Source organism: Brassica oleracea, chromosome C1, assembly GCF_000695525.1.
Source record: "Brassica oleracea var. oleracea cultivar TO1000 chromosome C1, BOL, whole genome shotgun sequence".
NCBI classification, from domain to species: domain Eukaryota; kingdom Viridiplantae; phylum Streptophyta; class Magnoliopsida; order Brassicales; family Brassicaceae; genus Brassica; species Brassica oleracea.
This window is the reverse complement of record NC_027748.1, coordinates 27,251,684-27,273,117: the sequence shown is the minus strand read 5'-3', so window position 1 is coordinate 27,273,117 and position 21,434 is coordinate 27,251,684. Positions and strand designations below refer to the sequence as shown.

General features: G+C 39.3%; 3 protein-coding genes and 1 pseudogene across 3 annotated transcripts; 2 read left to right on the top strand and 2 right to left on the bottom strand.

Moving 5' to 3' along the window:
• Nucleotides 1-301: 301 nt before the first annotated feature.
• Nucleotides 302-1,044, bottom strand: LOC106336382. The gene is made up of 2 exons (XM_013775208.1): nt 631-1,044; nt 302-499 (listed from the first exon to the last, which is right to left on the bottom strand). The coding sequence occupies exons 1-2, from the start codon at nt 1,042-1,044 to the stop codon at nt 302-304; spliced, it is 612 nt and encodes a 203-aa protein (XP_013630662.1).
• Nucleotides 1,045-2,338: 1,294 nt separating this feature from the next.
• LOC106336375 lies at nt 2,339-3,411 on the top strand (annotated as a pseudogene).
• Nucleotides 3,412-9,156: 5,745 nt separating this feature from the next.
• LOC106302065 (amino acid permease 8-like) lies at nt 9,157-12,424 on the bottom strand. The gene is made up of 6 exons (XM_013738581.1): nt 12,061-12,424; nt 11,824-11,917; nt 11,402-11,616; nt 11,047-11,189; nt 10,211-10,438; nt 9,157-10,082 (listed from the first exon to the last, which is right to left on the bottom strand). Exons 1-6 carry the CDS (start codon nt 12,422-12,424, stop codon nt 9,657-9,659), a joined length of 1,470 nt encoding a protein of 489 aa, XP_013594035.1. The 3' UTR covers nt 9,157-9,656.
• A 4,771-nt stretch (nt 12,425-17,195) lies between these two features.
• Nucleotides 17,196-17,997, top strand: LOC106301144 (transcription initiation factor TFIID subunit 11-like). The gene has a single exon (XM_013737475.1). It carries the CDS (start codon nt 17,211-17,213, stop codon nt 17,778-17,780), a length of 570 nt encoding a protein of 189 aa, XP_013592929.1. The 5' UTR covers nt 17,196-17,210; the 3' UTR covers nt 17,781-17,997.
• Nucleotides 17,998-21,434: the final 3,437 nt, after the last annotated feature.

Here is a 21,434-nt window from a genome sequence, read left to right as displayed (position 1 = left end):
CCACAAGCTGCCACTACAAACGATTCATGATAACCTAATCCTTAGCTATAAGTTCTTCACTAAACTATTTGCATTCTTAGTTTCTATGAGAATCATGATATCAGGGTTATGACTTTTTCTAATATCCTTTACATGTGGTATTGTCAAGGGGTTTCCTAACCCTTCAGAATTCTAATGCAAAAGCTTCATGGGACTGTCTCATGACGTTTTGAAGATGTTGATGCTTCCTCTTCAGCATCTTATGAGATATTTATTTTGGTTCCTTGATCTGCATGAGCATTGGATGGAACCACTTGTTGTTCTACTTAAACTGGGATAGCTTCATCTTGTCTTTGTTGTTGTGCTTCCTTGCCCAATTTCTTTGATGATTGTGCATTAAGCCTGCTATTCCAAGGGATTCTCCAGCTTCCCTTATAGTGATGTACTCCTCTATCGCAGCATTTCTCTCTTGAACTGACATATAAGGATTGGTGCCAATATCCATCAACTCATATTGTCTCTAATGCAACTGAGATTGTTCTTTACACACTCATGTTTCAAGCTCAACTGGGTCTTTGTTTTCAATACTTCTACCACTCGAGTGAGTGTGATTGAGTGTGATTAAATCATCAACATCGAGCTGGATTTTACCCAGACTTCAGCTTCCTTAGTAGTTGTTGGTTCGATGATTGAAATCTCATCCACCTGACCAAGTTTTGAACCAATACTCCTAACTATCCCATGACAATGATAGGGGTTGAGAAGATTGTAGATTCTTATGCAGAAAGGGATATGTTTTAGAAAAGTTGGATATCCTCTGTTTCTCCATCGATCAAGAGCTACAATCCAACAACAGTATGTGCACGGCTGCTTCTCCTGAACCAATAAAAGATGGTGCTCTGAATCAAAGTAGAATTGGACGCAACCATCATCGTTAACATGGGCTTCGACCTTGCCAACTAGTTGCCAGAGCTTATGAAAAGTGACCTTGATTCCGGTAGGGTTTTGATGATCTTGGTTGAGCCCTTTCATACTCTTGTTGGGCATCTGAGTACTGACCACCATGGCCTATCAGATCCAAGCTTAAAATCATGGGGCGCCTTCCATATAACATTCATCAGATCTGTTTGTTTGTATATGTGTTGATTAGAGTCACCTAGTTGATCATTTGATTGTATGTTGACGATCCTGATTTTTTAACCAAATTTGATCGATTGAAATTTTCTCTCAAAGAGTTCAAGAAGAAATCGCCTTGTGAAAAGGCTGGAGTACTAATCAAATCTATTAAACATATTAATTATAAAAAAATGAATTATCTTCATTTCAATTTTAAATCTTTATAGTTAAATATAAACAAGTTATCATATTTAATTTTAATATTATATTTATATAAATTTATTTTATTCCTTAAAAATAAAAAAAAAATATTATAAATCAATGTAATATATAAAAATTTAGAGTTGTTATTTTGTTAAAATTAAAAAATATTAATTTTCTTAAAACTATCATCACATGTTATAATGCGGCTAAATTTAAAATAAATATTAAATATATTATTGTACAATACATGTCATGATTCTTTTCAAAATCCAGATATTTGTCATACCTATAAGTCAATTAAAACAATTATGTATGCAAATTTAATGTAAATTATGTAAAATGAAATAAAATATACATAAATTATGTAAAATTTATAATTTTTGTTAAATAGAATTTTTATTAGTCAAAAATTAATTCCACATTTTAAAAATACGTGTCAAAATTTAGTATCTGTTCAAGACTAATGTGTTAAGTATGAAATAGAACGAAATAGTGCAAATGTTTTTTTTTAAATACATTTAATGTATCTACATAGGACAAATATACGTATGCAAACAAAATAGTAATAGGTATGTATTAAAACTGATGCTGATAATCAAGGATAGATCAGTCAATTGGGAAACTATATAAGAAACCGTAGCAACTAACTGAAAAAGCCCGGGCCTCGTGGTCTGGTGGTATAGGAACCTCGGTTGAGGTGCCCACCATCACGAGTTCGAGGCCCGGCCACAGCGGATTTAACATGGTTTCCGTTTGGCCGCCAGGACCCTCCAGTTCCGGTTGGACGCGGTGGGATAGTCGGACTTAGGTCCGGATATATACCTGGATTATCAAAAAAAAAAAAAAAAAAAAAAAAAAAAAAAAACTGAAAAAGCAACGCCATCAACACGCGTTCTTTCTTCTTATTCTTGTTCCCTTCGTCTCCAAGAAACAGCTATTCTTCTTTTAGCTTCTGATCTGCTTACTTCTTGCGTTTCCTTCTCTCAAAGATACCTTCATCTCCATAGTATTTTTAACTATTGATCGACTGAGTTTCACTATGGAGGAGATCCAGGCTGCCAAGTATCCGGATATCAAAGACGATCACAGCAAAGCAACTGACGAGAAAATGATGTCAATTTATTTGCAAAGTATCAACGACAACGGAGATTAATCATGGCCTGAAGAATTCATGGAAGACAGAGACGTGTTCACCAAGAATCCAAGCGAGGTATTCGAATCTGAGAACCCTTTCTTCGTCTTCGTTTACCCTAGAACAGAAGCCTGTGGTAGAACCGATGGATGCGGCTCTGGTGGCTGGAGGATCATAGGTCATGATAAACTGATCAAACAAGAGGATACTGGGAAGATTCTAGGGTTCAAGAAGATTCTCAAGTTCTGCGGAGAAACAAAAGCGAGAGGTTACAAGAGAACATGGGTGATGGAGCAGTACAGGCTCCCGAGTAAATGGAACCCTAAGCAAGATCACGTGGTTTGCAAGATTCAGCTTTTGTTCCAAACCGAGATCAGTTTCTTGCTAGCCAAGCATTTCTCGTGCTCATCAGATCCGCTTCCTGCAACACAGTCGTTGACAGCTTATGGAATCCGTTTAGCCAATCCACAAGACGATGGTGCATATTATCTGCAGGTGATATTTGATTCTGGTAGAAACGAATGGCCTAGCTACGTTACCAACGACGTGTACTGCGTGCATCCGTCGACGCTTGTGGATCATGAAGATAAGAGGTCTACAGAATCTGGACTCTGCATATTCGCTAACCGGACAGAGGCTTGTGGTTATACCGATGGGTGTGAAAGCGGTCGATAGAGGATCATGGAAGAGGATAATGCGATCTATTCGATGAGCCATGAGGTGATGGGATACAAGAGAGTCTTCAAGTTTTACGAAGAGGATAAAGGCAGATATTTTGATATTGTGAACGGAGAAGAAGTGCTGCGAACCTGGATTATGGAAGAGTATAGGCTTGTCGAAGACGCAATGAAGGATAAAGTGTTGTGCGTTATCAAGCGAGGTCGGAGGTAAATATAGAATCATTATGATTCACGAGAGCGTTGTACATATTCCAGATTCCATTTCTATTCTGTGTCACATTTAGATCATGATTCACTAGAGCATTGTACATATTCCAGATTCCATTTCTATTCAGTGTCACATTTTGATCATGATTCATGAGTCTCTGAATTCTAGCTATGATATAGTTTCTTAATTGATAATGATTCATGAGAGCGCTTGTTCCAGATTCCACTTTGTATTCAGTGACTCATTTTTCCTCTTTAGAAATTGCTACGGATATGATCATGTATTTCATGAGCCTGCGAGTTTTTTTTATTTCTCCCTCTGTATTCTAACTATGATATAGTTTCTTTTAGCACAAAAGAACGCAAATCGCATATAGACAACGATATTAGCAGCAGCAGTAATTTGATATTGTCAAACCAAGTTAGCCTATTCTAGATGGTCCGATAGGTTCCTTGGCTTGACAAGAAGCAAAGTCTGTGTCAGCATCTTGATGTTATCACGCCATAGCACTTCCTTTTAGTTCTATAGTGTATCCATCAGAACAGTCTCGGTGTACAGTCTCATAATAGGTTCCACAACTTTGTTCCATTCAAGGTCAGCAGAGTTACTCAACCTGCATCATCACAGAGATATATGTCTTGTAAGGCGATGATAGATTAACTATTGTATAGTTTCTTAACCCTCTATGGGAAGCACACATTGTTCCACCTCTATGTTTTCTCTGAGAGAAACTCTGTTTTCTTTTTGGGGTAATAAATTTCAGTTTAGCTTAGAAACTAATACATTGTTGCCATTAAAACGATTGGCCGGCCTTACAGAAAAGGAAATAAAAGCATATAGAAACAGAGCAGAGCTCTCTGCACCTTGGCTTAGAGCAGTTCTTAATCCAAAAGAGAGGTACTTTGGTCGACAAGAGGATGCTCTGTTTCTGATAGTTTGATCGATAGCTTTGAACATTTGAGTTTCAGTTGTATGTTTGAGAAGTGAAGTCTATTGTTTGGGAGATTGTTACCTTGGTCCCTCTTCAAAGCAAGAGTTTTGTTGTAAACAATACACGAGTATTTTTGGGTAGATAAGACTACCTCTTTTTGTTTTTTTCTTTGATTAAATAGAGATAAACAACAAGGGAAATGGAGCTCAACTCCTACAAAGCTGGAAATGGGAAAGTGGAAGAGGTGGTTCCTTATCTCAAGGAAGACCAAACACTCTTCTTATTAATTAACGTGAAACACAAGAAATGACTAAACTTATGAATAAAAGTTAAGGAAAATACTTCCGGTTTGGAATGCGATTTCGGTTTGATGTCCTTCGGTCTGGTACAAGTGCATCATTAACTATGTATTCATTTGTTCTTCCATACTCATTGTACATAGTTCGTTATTAACTATGTATTCAAATAGCTTAGGTAACAAGTAACTAATCCAAATTGTGGAAAGGCTTGTATGCCTTGACACTACTTATCAAGCCGACGATGGATCCTACTGCAGCTAGGAGCGAAACAATCAAACAAACCAATACAAGGAGTTTCAACCCTATTGGAAAACTCTTCTGCAGCTGAGTGACTTTCTCCCATGTTGCGTCCGCTCGAGTGAGACCTTGCCACTGCACCAATGCCTCCTTGATTATTTCCCCATTTTGGTCTCGGTTGCGCACCTCCAGCACCTCGGCCGGGCAAAGCTTGAGCAACCCATTAGAACGTATAGGTGGTAGTGTTCCGGACGTAGGAATTCCATCACCAACACGTTTCTTAAGTAACGAGACATGGAAAACCGGATGTACACGAGCTCCTTCTGGAAGTTTGAGGTGGTATGCGACTGGAACAATGCGAGCCTCTATCTGAAACGGCCCATAGTATCTCGTAGCCAGCTTCTGTGATGTCCTTCGAAAGATGGTGTGTTGACGGTATGGTTGAAGACGCAGGAAAACCCAATCTCCTACCTCAAATGTAACGTCTCTGCGATTAGCATCAGCCACCTGCTTCATTCTGTTGTTAGCCTTTTCCAAGTTGTTCTTGAGATCCTGCAAAACGCGGTCACGCTCCAAGAGCTGCTCATCCAGTTCGCGAACAGGTGTGTAGTTGCCTTCGTAACCCACCAATGTCGGAGGTTCTCTACCGTAAAGGGCTTTGAAAGGTGACATCCCCGTTGATGCGTGATAAGTGGTGTTGTACCAATACTCCGCCCAGGGAAGAAGATAGCTCCACTCCTTTGGTCGGTGGTGAACAAAACAGCGAAGATATTGTTCAATACACCGGTTGACCACTTCGGTTTGACCGTCGGTTTGTGGGTGATACGATGATGACATTCGAAGTTTGGTCTTGGGATAGACGCCAAAGTTCCTGCCAAAAAGAACTTACAAAGATGGGATCTCGGTCGCTGAGTATTGTTTTTGGAGTTCCATGAAGCTTGACCACGGCGTTAATGAAGTGCGCTGCAACAGACTTGACCGTGTACGGATGTGACAATGGAACCAGATGCGCTGTCTTGGAGAGCCTATCGACCACAACCATGATTGAGGTGTGATTGTTTGATCTTGGCAACCCATCGACAAAGTCCATGGACACATCGTCCCATACTTCATGAGGAACCGGTAGAGGTTGGAGCAAGCCTTTTGGTGACAGATTCTCAGACTTAACACGCTGACAAATATCGCACTCTGCGACATACTCCTTGACTGAATTGTGCATTGAGGGCCAGTAGAATTGTTGCGCCAAGCGTTTGAATGTCCGCAGTACTCCTGAATGTCCTCCGAGCGGTGAATCATGGAATTCTTGTAAAAGCACATTCACAAAGGAGGAACCAGGGGGAATGACTAATCTGTTGTTGAAGCACAACAGGCCGTTTCTCCAGGAATATGGTTTCTCTGGTTTGTCTTTCGCTAACTGACCAATCTGCACAAGGTACTTATCGGTTTTTGCTAAGTTGCGAAGGTTACCCCAGAGATCGGTTTGTGGTGTATATAAGGCATTGAGGCTTGGACTGTTGGCGCGGCGTGAAAGAGCATCAGCTGCGGCATTTGCGGTGCCCGGCTTATACGTGATTTCGTAGTCATATCCCACCAACTTGCCCATCCATTTCTGCTGCTCAGGTGTTAAGATGTGCTGTTCGAGCAGGAAACGTAAGCTTCGCTGGTCTGTCTGAATAGTGAAACGTCGGCCTAGGAGGTAGGGACGCCATGTCCGCACTGCTATCACTATAGCTAGCATTTCACGGGCATAAGTTGACCATGTCTGCTTGGCCACGCCCAACGACCTACTCATATATGCAATAGGCTGTCCATTCTGGGTCAGGACTGCGCCGATTCCATAGCCTGAGGCGTCCGTCTGAATGATGAATGGTAAGGAGAAATCCGGCAAAGCCAATGTTGGTGTAGTTGTCATCGCGGTTTTGAGTAGTTGGAACGCGTCATCTGCTTCGGGGGACCATTCAAACCTTCCTTTCTTGAGCAGGTTCGTAAGCGGGCGAGCAATGATCCCATAGTCTTTCACAAATTTGCGGTAGTAACCCGTCAAACCGAGAAATCCTCGCAACTCCGTTACATTGGTTGGGGCCGGCCAATCCACCATTGCTTGTTCCTTACTCTTGTCAACTTTAACACCAGCTCCTGAGATGATGTGCCCCAGATATTCCAACTCGTCCTTTCCGAACTCGCACTTCTTACGTTTAACAAACAATTGTTGTTCCCGTAAGATCTCAAAGACTCGTGTAACATGCCCCATATGCTCCTCCTTTGATCGACTATACACCAAGATATCGTCAAAAAAAATGAGAACAAATTTGCGCAAGTATTGGCGAAATACCGAGTTCATGAGTGCCTGAAACGTTGATGGAGCATTGCAGAGTCCGAAGGGCATGACGAGGTATTCGTAGTGACCGTTGTGGCTGCGAAAAGCGGTCTTATGGAAATCCGAAGGGTGCATTCGGACTTGATGGTACCCGGCTGTCAGGTCAAGCTTTGTGAAGATCGTGGCTCCGTGCAGCTCGTCTAACATATCGTCGACAGTGGGGATAGGAAACCGGTTTTTGACTGTTACCGCATTCAAGGCACGGTAGTCGGTGCAGAATCGCCACGAACCGTCTTTCTTTTTGACAAGCAGGACCGGAGAAGAGAATGGACTGGAGCTATTCTGAATCAATCCCGAGCTTAGCATATCCTGTACTTGCCTCTCGATTTCTTCCTTCTGAAAATGGGCGTATCGGTAGGGTCGTACATTGACTGGATCACAACCTTCTTTCAACACAATCCGATGCTCAATCTCGCGTTGTGGCGGTAGCTCCGTCGGTGTCTGAAATAGATCGGCGTATCGATTCAGTAGTAGTTGCATCTCCTCCGATACCGTGGTCATCTTGTCGTTTGGCTGTTGTAGGCTCAGAGTAAAACATGCGTGGCCCAACTGAATCTCTTTGATAATTATTTCTGGCTGGGCCTCTGCCATCGTCTTGTTCCGAAGCCCGTAGACTCTTTGTTTTTCTCCAGCCCACGTAAATTCAAGGGTTTGGGCCTCCCAATCACACAGTGTTGGCCCAAGAAGCGTAAGCCACGTCATTCCCAAAACCATGTCGAGACCCGTGAGAGGAAGTGGAAAGAGATCGATAGAGAAGCTCACGCCGCCGACAATTGTGGTGACCTGTTTGTATACGCCGGTACACCGGAGTGGTCGGCCATCAGCAACTCTGACTCGAAAAGGTGGTGTTGGAGTCATTGTCAAGCCAAAGTGTTTCGCAACCTTCTCGTTAATGAAACTATGAGTGGCCCCGCTATCAATCAACGCTACCATCTCATGTTTCTGAATTCGAGCTCGAGTCCGGATGGTCTTTGGAGAATCCCACCCGGTGAGAGCCTGGACCGTGATCTCCGCTTCTGTTGTTTCCAAGTCCGGCGCGTCTTCCTCATCATCCTCCTCTACTCCTTCGATGAGCAGCAGTTGCGATTTCTGACATCGATGGTCTGGAGTATACTTTTCGTCGCAACTGAAACAAAGTCCGAGACTTCTCTTCCTCCGTAGCTCTTCCCAGCTCAAGCGTTTAGGTTGACCGGTGGGTGTGACTTTGGCAGTTAACGCTTGGCTCAGCGATGGTGGTGGCGGTGCACGGTTGTTACGATTGGAGATGGACTTTCTGGTTCGCTGCACTTGCTCGTCTCTCATTCGAGCCAGCTCAATTGTTGCCTTGAGGGTTTTTGGTTGAAACATACGGATGCCATCCGAGATGTTATCGTTGAGGCCTCCAATATAAGTCCCAATGAGCGCCTTCTGAGTCCAGCCCGAGACCTTGTTCTGTAGTCGCTCGAACTCACGTTGGAATTCTCGCAACGTTCCTGTCTGTCGGATCTTAGATAGGGCCTCGTCAAAGTCCTCTGCTGCAGTAGGTCCAAACCGAGCCCACAATTCTTCCTCGAACACATCCCAAGTGATTGGAACATGCTCCTCATGGAGAGCTTTAGATGTAGCTTGCCACCACTCATTGGCCTCGTCCTCCAGATGGTAAGAGGCGAAGCTAACCCTCCGATCTAGCGGCATTTCTTGGTAAGTAAAATATTGTTTCGCTTTACTTAACCATGCCGTTGGATCTCCTTCTTGGAACTTTGGAAACATCAGTTTTACATGGCGGTTGGTGGCTGTAGGCGTGAATGGGTTGGTGGTAGTGGTGTGATCGCGCGTAACGGAGACGGATGGTTGGGCTCCTTCCGATCGATGGCTCCCGATCGGTGTGTTTGAGCCCCCTTCACGGATGCTAATCACGGCTTCGTTGAGCATCTGTCGCAAAGAGTCCTCCATACTCCGGAATCTCGTATTGAATCCTTCGTTGAGCTTCGATACCTCATCCTGGACCATGCCAAGTCCAGTTTCCAGATCAGACAATCGTTCCTTGTTGCTTGCCATAACTCTAATAGACTTCAAGTTACGGCAAAAGTGCTCTGATACCAAATGTTACCTTGGTCCCTCTTCAAAGCAAGAGTTTTGTTGTAAACAATACACGAGTATTTTTGGGTAGATAAGACTACCTCTTTTTGTCTTTTTCTTTGATTAAATAGAAATAAACAACAAGGGAAATGGAGCTCAACTCCTACAAAGCTGGAAATGGGAAAGTGGAAGAGGTGGTTCCTTATCTCAAGGAAGACCAAACACTCTTCTTATTAATTAACGTGAAACACAAGAAATGACTAAACTTATGAATAAAAGTTAAGGAAAATACTTCCGGTTTGGAATGCGATTTCGGTTTGATGTCCTTCGGTCTGGTACAAGTGCATCATTAACTATGTATTCATTTGTTCTTCCATACTCATTGTACATAGTTCGTTATTAACTATGTATTCAAATAGCTTAGGTAACAAGTAACTAATCCAAATTGTGGAAAGGCTTGTATGCCTTGACACTACTTATCAAGCCGACGATGGATCCTACTGCAGCTAGGAGCGAAACAATCAAACAAACCAATACAAGGAGTTTCAACCCTATCCATCTCATAGTATACTTCTTAATCTTTTTCTGCGAGATGTGCATCTCCACTGGGAAGTAAACTGTTAGCGGCCAGAATGCGACTGCCCCGATAAGGCCCAAGACCGCGTTGAAGAAGGGGAATATCATTGCTATAACTGTTGAGAAAATCACATAGATTGTCCTCCACACCAGTCTGAAGAAGTTGATGCGACATTTTCCAAGCAATGGTATGTTCATTGAATGTTCTTTGGTGATGAAATTGCTCTTTGGCCATGCTTTGTTGCATTTCTTCTCAACAAACTGGAAAATTGGTTGTGCAATCACCTGCTCGTTTGTATTAACATCATCAATGTTTTTGGTTATCTTTTCTTGAGCCTTATACTTAAACTTGAAAATTGTGAGTGATAGATACTAATTATCTATTTTAAACTTTTTTTGTTTTAATGAGTTACCTGATAAGCTCCGATTAGGTGGACAGCGATGCAAGCATTGGCAAAATCGATGAGCCAGTAAGGTTCATAAAAACCAAAGTCAGTAAGGAGGTCTCCAGGGGCTTGGCTTCCAAATGTAGCATATCCCATGCAAGCACATAAGATGTAGAAAGCAGTTGCAGTCGAGACTCCGACAAGGCTTGCTTTTTTCATGACTATGTTCTCTGGTGGGCTTGAACTCAGTGTATCCTGCAAAAAAAAAAAAAAAACAAGCATATATGAGCAATACTGTCATTAATTAAGAGCTAGCATACGTCATATTAACTCTTTCATCAATATATACTTTAAGGGAATTGCAACAGAAAACAACCACCATAAACGCCGGTTGAAGACGTATTTAAGTGAAGATAATATAGTTCTGTGTCAAAAAAAATGATAAGAATCCCATTAACGTTTTGTTTTACACATACAGAGACCATCATCAACAAGGAAAAATCGTTTCTCAACAAAAAGAAAATATTAATATTTACTTTTATAAGTATACTTTAATTACTTTTAAACAACTCAACTACTAAATGAGTTACACATATAGAAAAGTTTCTCAATTTTTTTCTTGAAGTATCTTTGCTATTTGTTGTTCTCCTCCTTTTTTCAATATTCCTTTTTATTTTAATTAGCATGAACCTTCTAAAATACTATGATTAATGGTGCTCTAATAACCGTCATTACTCCAACCAACATATATATCATGTATAATTAAAATATAAATGCAAATAAAAGAATGTGTTTCAAAAAGGAAAAATTGCTACACTATTCCGAGTGTGACCACCAACATTTCTAGTTGAAAATATGCATGCCTGAATCTCAACAAGGACAACGGAATAAGCGTATGAAAAGGCAATGTTTCCAGCCGCTTGGAATGACTTCCATAACTTGTCAGACGCAGTTACGTCCACTCCAACCACCGTGCCTGTCAGTTCCGTCTTACCAACCTTCCCACCTTTCATCATACCGCTTTAGCCATTAGTTTGAAGATTCATATATGTAATAAATATATATCATCTTACAAATCAATGAGAATGATTTCTACTGAAAATTAAACAATGTTGATGTATGTATCAAGATATTTGCATAGGGTTTAGAAATAGCTTGAAAATGCTCTACAAGTATATTTTTGAAAGTGAAAGAAAAGATAGGAATGAAGGAACGTACTTGCCAGATCGGCCAAGGCTAAGCCAGTTCCGATAGATGAATAAGAGAAGGACATAACCGCGGCGATAATGGAGAGAAAAGAGAGCTTGTGAAAATTAGGAATCTGACTTAGAACAATCTGGATGATTCCAAACGCCGCCATGGCTGGATAATTTGATACTGAACACTTCGCTCCATGTCCCTTGTCATGAAAACAATTTGCTTTCCCAATCGCTCTAGCCAACATAACATCAAACAAGACTTTAATATTTTCTTAACATGTTGGTAACCATGTGACATTATGGCCATTTGCATGTCGCTGTAATACATGCAACTGTTCACAAGATCATGCGACATATGCAAAAGAGCAATATTTAGTCATAGGTCACGTTAGAAATTGAAACCAACAGGTTATATATCAAAATAAATCACAAGTTACTTACACGAAGCTTATGGAGGCAGTGATGGTGTAACCAATAGTCATCCCTACTAGACTCCCGTATTGTGCTAGCCCACATAGCTGCACTTTCCTACCGCCTGTCGTTTTATGGTTTTTTGTTTTTGTTTAATAAAAAATAGACTAAGCTAAGAAAATATACTATTTTGTTTACAAATTTGTGGTTAAAACAAATATCAAAGTAGTAGTTGAGTCACAAAATGACATATTCATACGGTAATACCGAGGTAAGCTCTAACGACGTCCATGTAAGTATTGTTGCGTGTTCCTGCGTCCGGAGACCTATAACAGTCGGCGAGCATTCTGGATGTGTAATTAACTACGACGGCAAAGCTTACCAAAAGCACTGTCCCTGCCACCCAACCAAGTTGTGCTATTGCCCAAGCCAACGACAAGACTCCGGAACCTATCACAGCCGTGATTATGTGCGCACTCGCCGTCATCAACGTCCCCGTTCTCTTCTCCCCACCATCATCGTCGACGTTATTCCCGGCGACGGTACCGGATTCAACCGCTGAGCTCGTGTCAAAGCTTTTCATATTGAGAGGAGAAACTGAGGAAGAGAGTAATGAGATATACAAAAGCATAGGCAATGAAGAGTGAATGACATATCTATATATAGACGATGCATGTGCGCAAACTTCAATGTTTATGATATTTTGGAGGCTCTCATAACTTTTTTCTCTTATTTTAATTTGCAGAGTCAGGAACGATAGTTGCAACGCATTTTCAAAAAGCAAGTAGTAAATATACATACAATATTGCAACGAATAACTTTAACCAACAAATAACAAAAAAAAGGTGAAGCCGATTCGTTATTTTTAGCAACTAAAACGAACTGATGACAAAAAAAAGCAACTAAAACGAACTCAAATTTCTTAGTAAATACTAATAGACAATCCAAGTTCCACAGTACTGGATATTAAACTAATTAAAGGAAACCTAATATTTAAATTTGTTCCAATTTTATTTAGTATGAAGTTTTTTGAGAGTAGCCGACTCAAAAACAAATTTGTGAAGGTTAAGGCTTAAAGCGAGTAATATCATAATAACAAACGGTTTAATGGAGCATCTGGCCCCAGCAAAGAGCATTTGGTCTAATTCTAGTAGAGTGTCTAGGAGAGCATTTGGTCCGTTATAAGAAATCAGTATTGAAGTCAAAAGTTTTGTGATTTTTGGTTTGAATGAAGATCGCTAAAGTAAATAGAAAAGATTTAATTAACTCTAATTAGTATAGACACTTTCTATAGTAATCAATCCAACAACAAATTCGTTAAAGATTAGACCCAAATAATTGGACATATAATAAGGGAGACATCTAATTATAACGGAACATCTGGCATACACCGGCATCTGGTTCGCCACAGGAAAATCGTAATCATTTTACTTTTCTTGGTGGTTGAAGAATATGTGATTTACTATTTAATTAATATCTTATAGTGCGCTAAAGCATCTAGGTGAAGACGAGAGAGGAGATAAAAGAGATATGCAAAAGCATAGGCGATGAAGAGTGAATGACATATCTATATATAGATGATGCATGTACGCAAACGTCAATGCTTATGATATTTTGGAGACGCTCATAACCTTTTTTTCTTTTATTTAATTTGCACAGTCAGTAACAATACAAAGCATGTTCAAAAAGCAAGTAGTAAATATTCATACGATATTTTAACGAATAACTTTTAACCTACAAATAACAAAAAAGGTAAAGCCGAACCGTTCTTTTTATTAGCAAGTCAAACGTAATCAAATTTGTAAGAGTAAATAATTTTAAATAGACAATCCAAGTTCCTCGTTATATATTAAACCAAAGAAAATCTAATATATAAGCTTGTTTCAACTCTATTTAGTATAAAGTCTTTTTGAGATTAATCGACTCAAAAATAAATTTTTGAAAGTTTAGACTCAAAACGGATAATATTACACTAAATGAACCAAAGAGCATTTGGTCTGATTTTAGTAAAGTGTCTGGTCTAAAAGCATATGATCCATCATAATGGTATCAGAATTAAAAGTTTCGTGATTTTTGGTTTGAATTTTTTTTGTGAAAAGTAAATAGAAAAGTTTAGTTTAACTATTTTTTAGAGCAATCAACCCAAAAAAAAATTCGTTAAAGATAGACCCAAAAGAAAAAAAACATTATACTAAGCAAATGATTGGACATATGATAAAAGGCATCTAACTATGATAAAACCTCTGGCATATATATGATAGCATCTGGTCCGTTGCAACAAAATCTATTATCATTACTTTTCTTGGTGGTTGAAGAATATGTTATTTACTATCTAATTGATATCTTATAGTGCGCTAAAGCATCTAGGTGAAAACGAAAGAGGGCCTTGATGACTATTAGTGTTGATCATAGGATACGTGCTTGGGCCATGTGTGTGTGTGTGAAAACTGGAGACGTATAAAGTCATATTCTTTTTCCTCCTTATATTATATGATCCCTGGTGGTGTAACGGATTGAAACACACAAGTATAAAGAGATATCAAAAAGCTTGAGATTAGTGTTTATTATATTGAATTCTGAAAGTTAAACGTAGGCGAGAGTGTGCGCCAAACTAGATAATTTCAGTGTCGCATTCTTTTCTGTTCTTCTTTTCATTTGGTTTAAAAACAATTTAATTCAAACAACGGTCAAGGTTGAATCAAGGCAACGTCGTTTTGGGCCTTCTGTTTCGTGGCTCTATCGTGTTTGCATTACATATTTTGACCATGGTCATTTGTTCATGAGGTATGAGCACCGGGTTCTTCGACAATACGCATGGGCTTGTTTTTCACTTAATTATTTGAGCATAACGAAAGCAAGTGAACTTTTTTCATAGGTGACAACAATTGAAATTGATGTTTTTACTTCTCTTTTAGTAGCTAAGAGAGATTTTGATCTACAATTTTCCAAAGTATGAAATAATTTTTTCAAAAATTTAATTAAAAAAAATATTTTTAATTTATATTTGTATGCGTAGATCAGTTTGATTTCTTGTTGCAATAATTAAATTTAGTTTTTTCCTGAGATAAAATTATTAGATTTTTTTTTGCAGTAATTATATTTAGCTTTTTCAAACAAAAAAAACTCCCTTCTTCAATAAAACGTTTGCTTCTTTAAAAAAAAAAGAAAGTCTGATGCCTTTGGTTTAATTATGTAACTGTATACCTTAGAAGAAAATTTAATCTCTGTATGTAAGAAACACACATGAGATTGCTGATCTTTTGTTCTGTTGATGTTCAATTTCCCCATGGTAGACTCCGTGAATATAATTCTCAATAAGTTGTAACAAGTTAATTAACATTTTATATAAATAACATAGATCGGCGTATCGATTCAGTAGTAGTTGCATCTCCTCCGATACCGTGGTCATCTTGTCGTTTGGCTGTTGTAGGCTCAGAGTAAAACATGCGTGGCCCAACTGAATCTCTTTGATAATTATTTCTGGCTGGGCCTCTGCCATCGTCTTGTTCCGAAGCCCGTAGACTCTTTGTTTTTCTCCAGCCCACGTAAATTCAAGGGTTTGGGCCTCCCAATCACACAGTGTTGGCCCAAGAAGCGTAAGCCACGTCATTCCCAAAACCATGTCGAGACCCGTGAGAGGAAGTGGAAAGAGATCGATACAGAAGCTCACGCCACCGACAATTGTGGTGACCTGTTTGTATACGCTGGTACACCGGAGTGGTCGGCCATCAGCAACTCTGACTCGAAAAGGTGGTGTTGGAGTCATTGTCAAGCCAAAGTGTTTCGCAACCTTCTCGTTAATGAAACTATGAGTGGCCCCGCTATCAATCAACGCTACCATCTCATGTTTCTGAATTCGATCTCGAGTCCGGATGGTCTTTGGAGAATCCCACCCGGTGAGAGCCTGGACCGTGATCTCCGCTTCTGTTGTTTCCAGATCCGGCGCGTTTTCCTCATCATCCTCCTCTACTCCTTCGATGAGCAGCAGTTGCGATTTCTGACATCGATGGTCTGGAGTATACTTTTCGTCGCAACTGAAACAAAGTCCGAGACTTCTCTTCCTCCGTAGCTCTTCCCAGCTCAAGCGTTTAGGTTGACCGGTGGGTGTGACTTTGGCAGTTAACGCTTGGCTCGGCGATGGTGGTGCATGGTTGTTGCGATTGGAGAAGGACTTTCTGGTTCGCTGCACTTGCTCGTCTCTCATTCGAGCCAGCTCAATTGTTGCCTTGAGGGTTTTTGGTTGGAACATACGGATGCCATCCGAGATGTTATCGTTGAGGCCTCCGATATAAGTCCCAATGAGCGCCTTCTGAGTCCAGCCCGAGACCTTGTTCTGTAGTCGCTCGAACTCACGTTGGAATTCTCGCAACGTTCCTGTCTGTCGGATCTTAGATAGGGCCTCGTCAAAGTCCTCTGCTGCAGTAGGTCCAAACCGAGCCCACAATTCTTCCTCGAACACATCCCAAGTGACTGGAACATGCTCCTCATGGAGAGCTTTAGATGTAGCTTGCCACCACTCATTGGCCTCGTCCTCCAGATGGTAAGAGGCGAAGCTAACCCTCCGATCTAGCGGCATTTCTTGGTAAGTAAAATATTGTTTCGCTTTACTTAACCATGCCGTTGGATCTCCTTCTTGGAACTTTGGAAACATCAGTTTTACATGGCGGTTGGTGGCTGTAGGCGTGAATGGGTTGGTGGTAGTGGTGTGATCGCGCGTAACGGAGACGGATGGTTGGGCTCCTTCCGATCGATGGCTCCCGATCGGTGTGTTTGAGCCCCCTTCACGGATGCTAATCACGGCTTCGTTGAGCATCTGTCGCAAAGAGTCCTCCATACTCCGGAATCTCGTATTGAATCCTTCGTTGAGCTTCGATACCTCATCCTGGACCATGCCAAGTCCAGTTTCCAGATCAGACAATCGTTCCTTGTTGCTTGCCATAACTCTAATAGACTTCAAGTTACGGCAAAAGTGCTCTGATACCAAATGTTACCTTGGTCCCTCTTCAAAGCAAGAGTTTTGTTGTAAACAATACACGAGTATTTTTGGGTAGATAAGACTACCTCTTTTTGTCTTTTTCATTGATTAAATAGAGATAAACAACAATGGAAATGGAGCTCAACTCCTACAAACTGGAAATGGGAAAGTGGAAGAGGTGGTTCCTTATCTCAAGGAAGACCAAACACTCTTCTTATTAATTAACGTGAAACACAAGAAATGACTAAACTTATGAATAAAAGTTAAGGAAAATACTTCCGGTTTGGAATGCGATTTCGGTTTGATGTCCTTCGGTCTGGTACAAGTGCATCAGAGATTATATATATAACTTGTCCCACATCGGAAAGCCAACTTATTCTACTAAGACAAACATGAGTATATAATGGAGTCCCATATATTTAATTAAATAAATGTATTTTTTATGAAACGTTACAAAAATCCTTTTGAAGCAGCAATTGAGGAGGAGGAGGAGGAGGAGGAGCGAGATGAATCTCCTCCAGAATCACCTGTTTCCGACAATGGCAGAGGCGTAGATGGCAGTGAAGAAGATGTTGGCCATCTCCGTCAGGTGAAGAAACTTAAAACCTCTGACAATATGGAAGTTGATCTCACCCAAATCCCAACTGTTGAAGCTAGTGATCGTGAGAAGAAGGTAGCCAAGATGCATGCCGTTATATCGCAATTCACAGAGGATCAAATGAGCAGATATGAATGTTTCAGGAGATCTACTCTTCATAAATCAAAAAACATGAAGAAGCTATTAGAGAGTATAACAGGGATTAAGAATATGAACAACGACGACCCTAGGCTTTCGGTTATTAGTGGTATAGCAAAAATGTTTGTTGGTGAGCTCGTGGAAACAGCTCGACTAATTATGGTAAAAAGGAACGAAGCAGGACACATCAGGCCTTGCCATATCCGAGAGTCCTACCGCAGGCTCAAGCTCCAAGAGAAAGTGATACAAAGGACAGTTCCCCGCCTTTTCCGCTAAGTCAGAGAGTGACTCTGAGAAAGACAAATCACTATATCTTAAAAGCCAAACCCATAACATAAGAATTGTTTTGTTTTCTGTTTTGCTTTATAAATGTGCTGGTACTATTCGGATAAAAAAAAAGACAAATAGACCGGTAAGGGATGAAAACATAGTTCAAAAATCACAACCCAAGAAAACAGACATAAATAAAAGTCTTTGCTTTAAAGTCGTGAATGATTTATGCACATGTACCAAAACCTGACTAAGCCTCAATTCACATGCTCAAAATCTCACTATCAAGTTTTTTAGCTTTTTGTGTTTCTATGTACCAATCATGTTTCTTTTCATGATTCAGATTGACAGTTGTCTCCTAAATACCATTTACTGTAATGATCCCGAGCCAAATGAAGTCATAAAGAACAAGCCTGGTTCTCGTGGGAGGAGAATCATCACTTACTCCCTGTTAGGAGTCTTCAGATAAATCTGGTACTCCCATTATTTTGCATCAATTCAAAACTTCGACCAAGTAACGTAAAAGTCTAATAGAAACCCATCAAACAATTTCAAAAAAGTTCCACACATCCTAAAAATTCAACATAAAAGAAAAACATTTCACAATATCAAAAAGCGATTCACCAAATTCTCTTTTTTTTTTTAATGATGTGCTTCACCAAATTCTCTGTTACATTTACAAAATTTGAAAACTTTTCCCGAGTGAGAGCTGATCTTCTCAACCCAGAATCTCGTAGAGCCACCGAGACCTTACCCCACAACCGAAGAGACTTCCAAGAAACGTTAATCGAAAAGGGTTTAAGCAGAATGAGATTCTGATTAAGAAAATAAACCTTTGTTTCACAGCTTCTTTCATCAGACATTGAGATAACTAAACGACGGCGTATCAGAGGCTGAGAGGCATTAGTGTGTTGAGATATGAAAGGGTCGCGTATAGGGCATTTGAAGTTGTTTATTCCTCCCACATCGGAACACACAGAGAGAAGCTGTGTTGTTTATATAGAGAAGAGAAGAAGGTACAAGTCACGACCTTACTTGAACAGGATCTGTTCTATAGGCTCGTACCTCTGTATCCTTGATTTCTAAGGAGACAGTCCTCTAAACCTGGTTGATGAATCATGACCGTGCGATCTGAGTGTGATTAACGGCTATGACTGTCTTTGGACTCTCTGCGCTGTAGAGGATCGCTATCCGGTTAGGTCTGACCTCTCTGGAGTGGTCGCACGGTTGTCTGACAGGCATCTTTTTATTTGGCCTCCCATTTTTACTTGTTTTTTTTACTTCAAATTTGCAAAAACAATAAATCCTCATGTGCGTTTGAGCTTTTGTTTTTCCTTGCAACTTTTAGTTTCTTACATTAAACCCATAACTTTTTCTAAATATTTCATAACCCAGTTTTCACCTTTCCAAACTCTACATTTGTCTTCTTTCTCTCAAGATGTGTTGTTTCATCATCTCAACTAGGTAATAACCCGAGTCCTACGTAGAGTGAATTTACTCGGTGATTTAATGTTTGAAATCAAAAATAGAGTATGTATTTGCAATTTTTGTCCTTTATTTATTAGAACATGTTGCAAACTTATTAAAGATGGATATGATACAAAATGAGTAAAGTATTTTTTCATTTTTATTTTACTATTATGTAGTTTTTTTTGTTAAATTAATTTTGTTTTATTGTATAGAAAAATTTGAGATTTTTGAAGGCTCTAAAAATGTAATATAATACTCATATGTTTCTAAATATAAGATGTTTACGTAGAAACACATATATTAAGAAAACTACTTTTTGTCTAAAAAATATCGTTAAAACTATAAATTAATGGTATTCAACCAATTATAAAATAGAATATTAAAATGTGATTGGATACACAATTTTTAATAAAGTAAAAGTTATCTAGGAAAATGAAAACATCTTATATATTGGAACATCAAAATTCTGTAAAACATCCTACATTTAGGAACATAGGGAGTAAGACAAATGGAAGGAGGCTCAATCTTGTAATACACGTAGCTCAATTTAATTGTGTGCAAAAGGAAAGGAGGCCGAAGATTAAGTTTAATGGGCTGGACGTACAACATTACATTTTCTATGATCGTTCCCTGTCATGAAAAGGAAGAAAACAACGGAGAAAAACTTCAAAAATGTTAAAAGCATATTTAAACAATAGAAAAACTCTCTTATAACTAAAAAGTTCATTTTTATTAAGATGCATAATTATAAAACTTATCATCATAGTTTTTAAGCAAGATGTTAAAAGCCAAAACAAAAATACAAATGTAAATAGAATACTAAGTAAACGAAAAAGTCTTCAAGTTTGATAGACTCTCCAAGATTAACTTCAATTTGCCGGCATAGGAATCCTGTGACCATACAAGCAGAAGAAGATGAAAATTAGGGCACACTCTAATTTTTTATCGCCAACCAAGAAACACATGCAATTCTTAAATATATCGCCAGGTCCTAGTTCTTCAAGTTGTTGCAACTCCCCTACATCAACCATAGCTCCACAAAGGTCTAAACAAATAATAGAAATAAGATGAAAATTGTTAGCTGAACCATCCTACACGGCCTCTTTAAGTAACTAATCAAAAACTAAACAAACTTATACATACCATACCAATACAGTACATTGGATGTGACAACCCATTCAGTATTGTATTAAAGTTCGCAAGGATAAGAAAATTAGAATCATGCATGGGTTGAATCTTCCTAAAACTTAGTTTCCCAGTTAAAATCGAATTGATTATCATATATTTTTGCCTTGGCAAGCACAATACGATTTAATTATATTACCATAAATTGATTATCTTCGTTGATTATCATATATTTTTTGCCTTGGCCACCATTATACGAATTGGTTATCTTCGTTGATTTCAATAGACTTTCCAACTCGGAACTTCGGTTCGGTAAACCCAAAATCAGAAGTTCCAACTCAGAACTAATAACAGTCACATATGAATATAACTTCTTTTTTTTGGTTTCTACGTGACTCTCATAGCCATTAGTCATACAAGAAATTGCACAACACAAGAAAAAAAGAGAGATTCTTCTAGTCCTGATTAATGACTAATATTCCAATGTTTACTACTTTCTGTATCTTTTGGTACATTTAATACATTATAGTGTCACAAATCCCTTATAAGAGAAAAGGAAGAGACGTCATCATCTTCTCCGTTATGTTCATGCGAGTAACATAGAACTCCTTATCTCTTCTTGGGACGTCATCATCTTCTCTTTTCTTATCTCTTCTTAGGACTCTCTGTACTCTCAAATCTTATCACTAACCCGAAAGTACAAACTTCTTCTATACTCTTTATAGTTCAAGCATGCTCATAGTTTGACACGTTGAAGAACAACATTATGTGAGAAGAAGAAGTCACGTTCAAGAACAACGTTAGGATGAAGAGACATCATCATCTTCTCCGCTCTGTTCTTGCGAGTAACAGAGAACTCCTTGAGCGATTCAGATAGAAAGATTAGGAGATTGAGAGATTCGAGAGTATAGAAGAGGTTTGTACTTTCTGGTTAGTGTTTCTCTCGGACTTCTCCTTTCTTATCTCTTCTTGTAACATATTTATAGTTCAACCATGCTCATGGTTTGACACATTCAAGAACAACGTTACGTGAGAACTCTGAAGCATTAGTTGGTTACGTGAGAA

Bases quoted from the DNA above. Each gene is read 5' to 3' on its own strand.
- LOC106336382 (XM_013775208.1), bottom strand. From the start codon at position 1,044: ATGGTGGTCAGTACTCAGATGCCCAACAAGAGTATGAAAGGGCTCAAC. The intron at 500-630 runs GTAAAATCCAGC...CAGTTGCATTAG, and splicing joins CTAAGGAAGCTGAAGTCTGG to AGACAATATGAGTTGATGGA.
- LOC106302065 (XM_013738581.1), bottom strand. From the start codon at position 12,424: ATGCTTTTGTATATCTCATTACTCTCTTCCTCAGTTTCTCCTCTCAAT. The intron at 11,918-12,060 runs GTATTACCGTAT...ATAAAACGACAG, and splicing joins CGTCGTTAGAGCTTACCTCG to GCGGTAGGAAAGTGCAGCTA. The intron at 10,439-11,046 runs GCATGCATATTT...TTTTTTTTGCAG, and splicing joins TTGTCCTTGTTGAGATTCAG to GATACACTGAGTTCAAGCCC.
- LOC106301144 (XM_013737475.1), top strand. From the start codon at position 17,211: ATGAAACGTTACAAAAATCCTTTTGAAGCAGCAATTGAGGAGGAGGAG.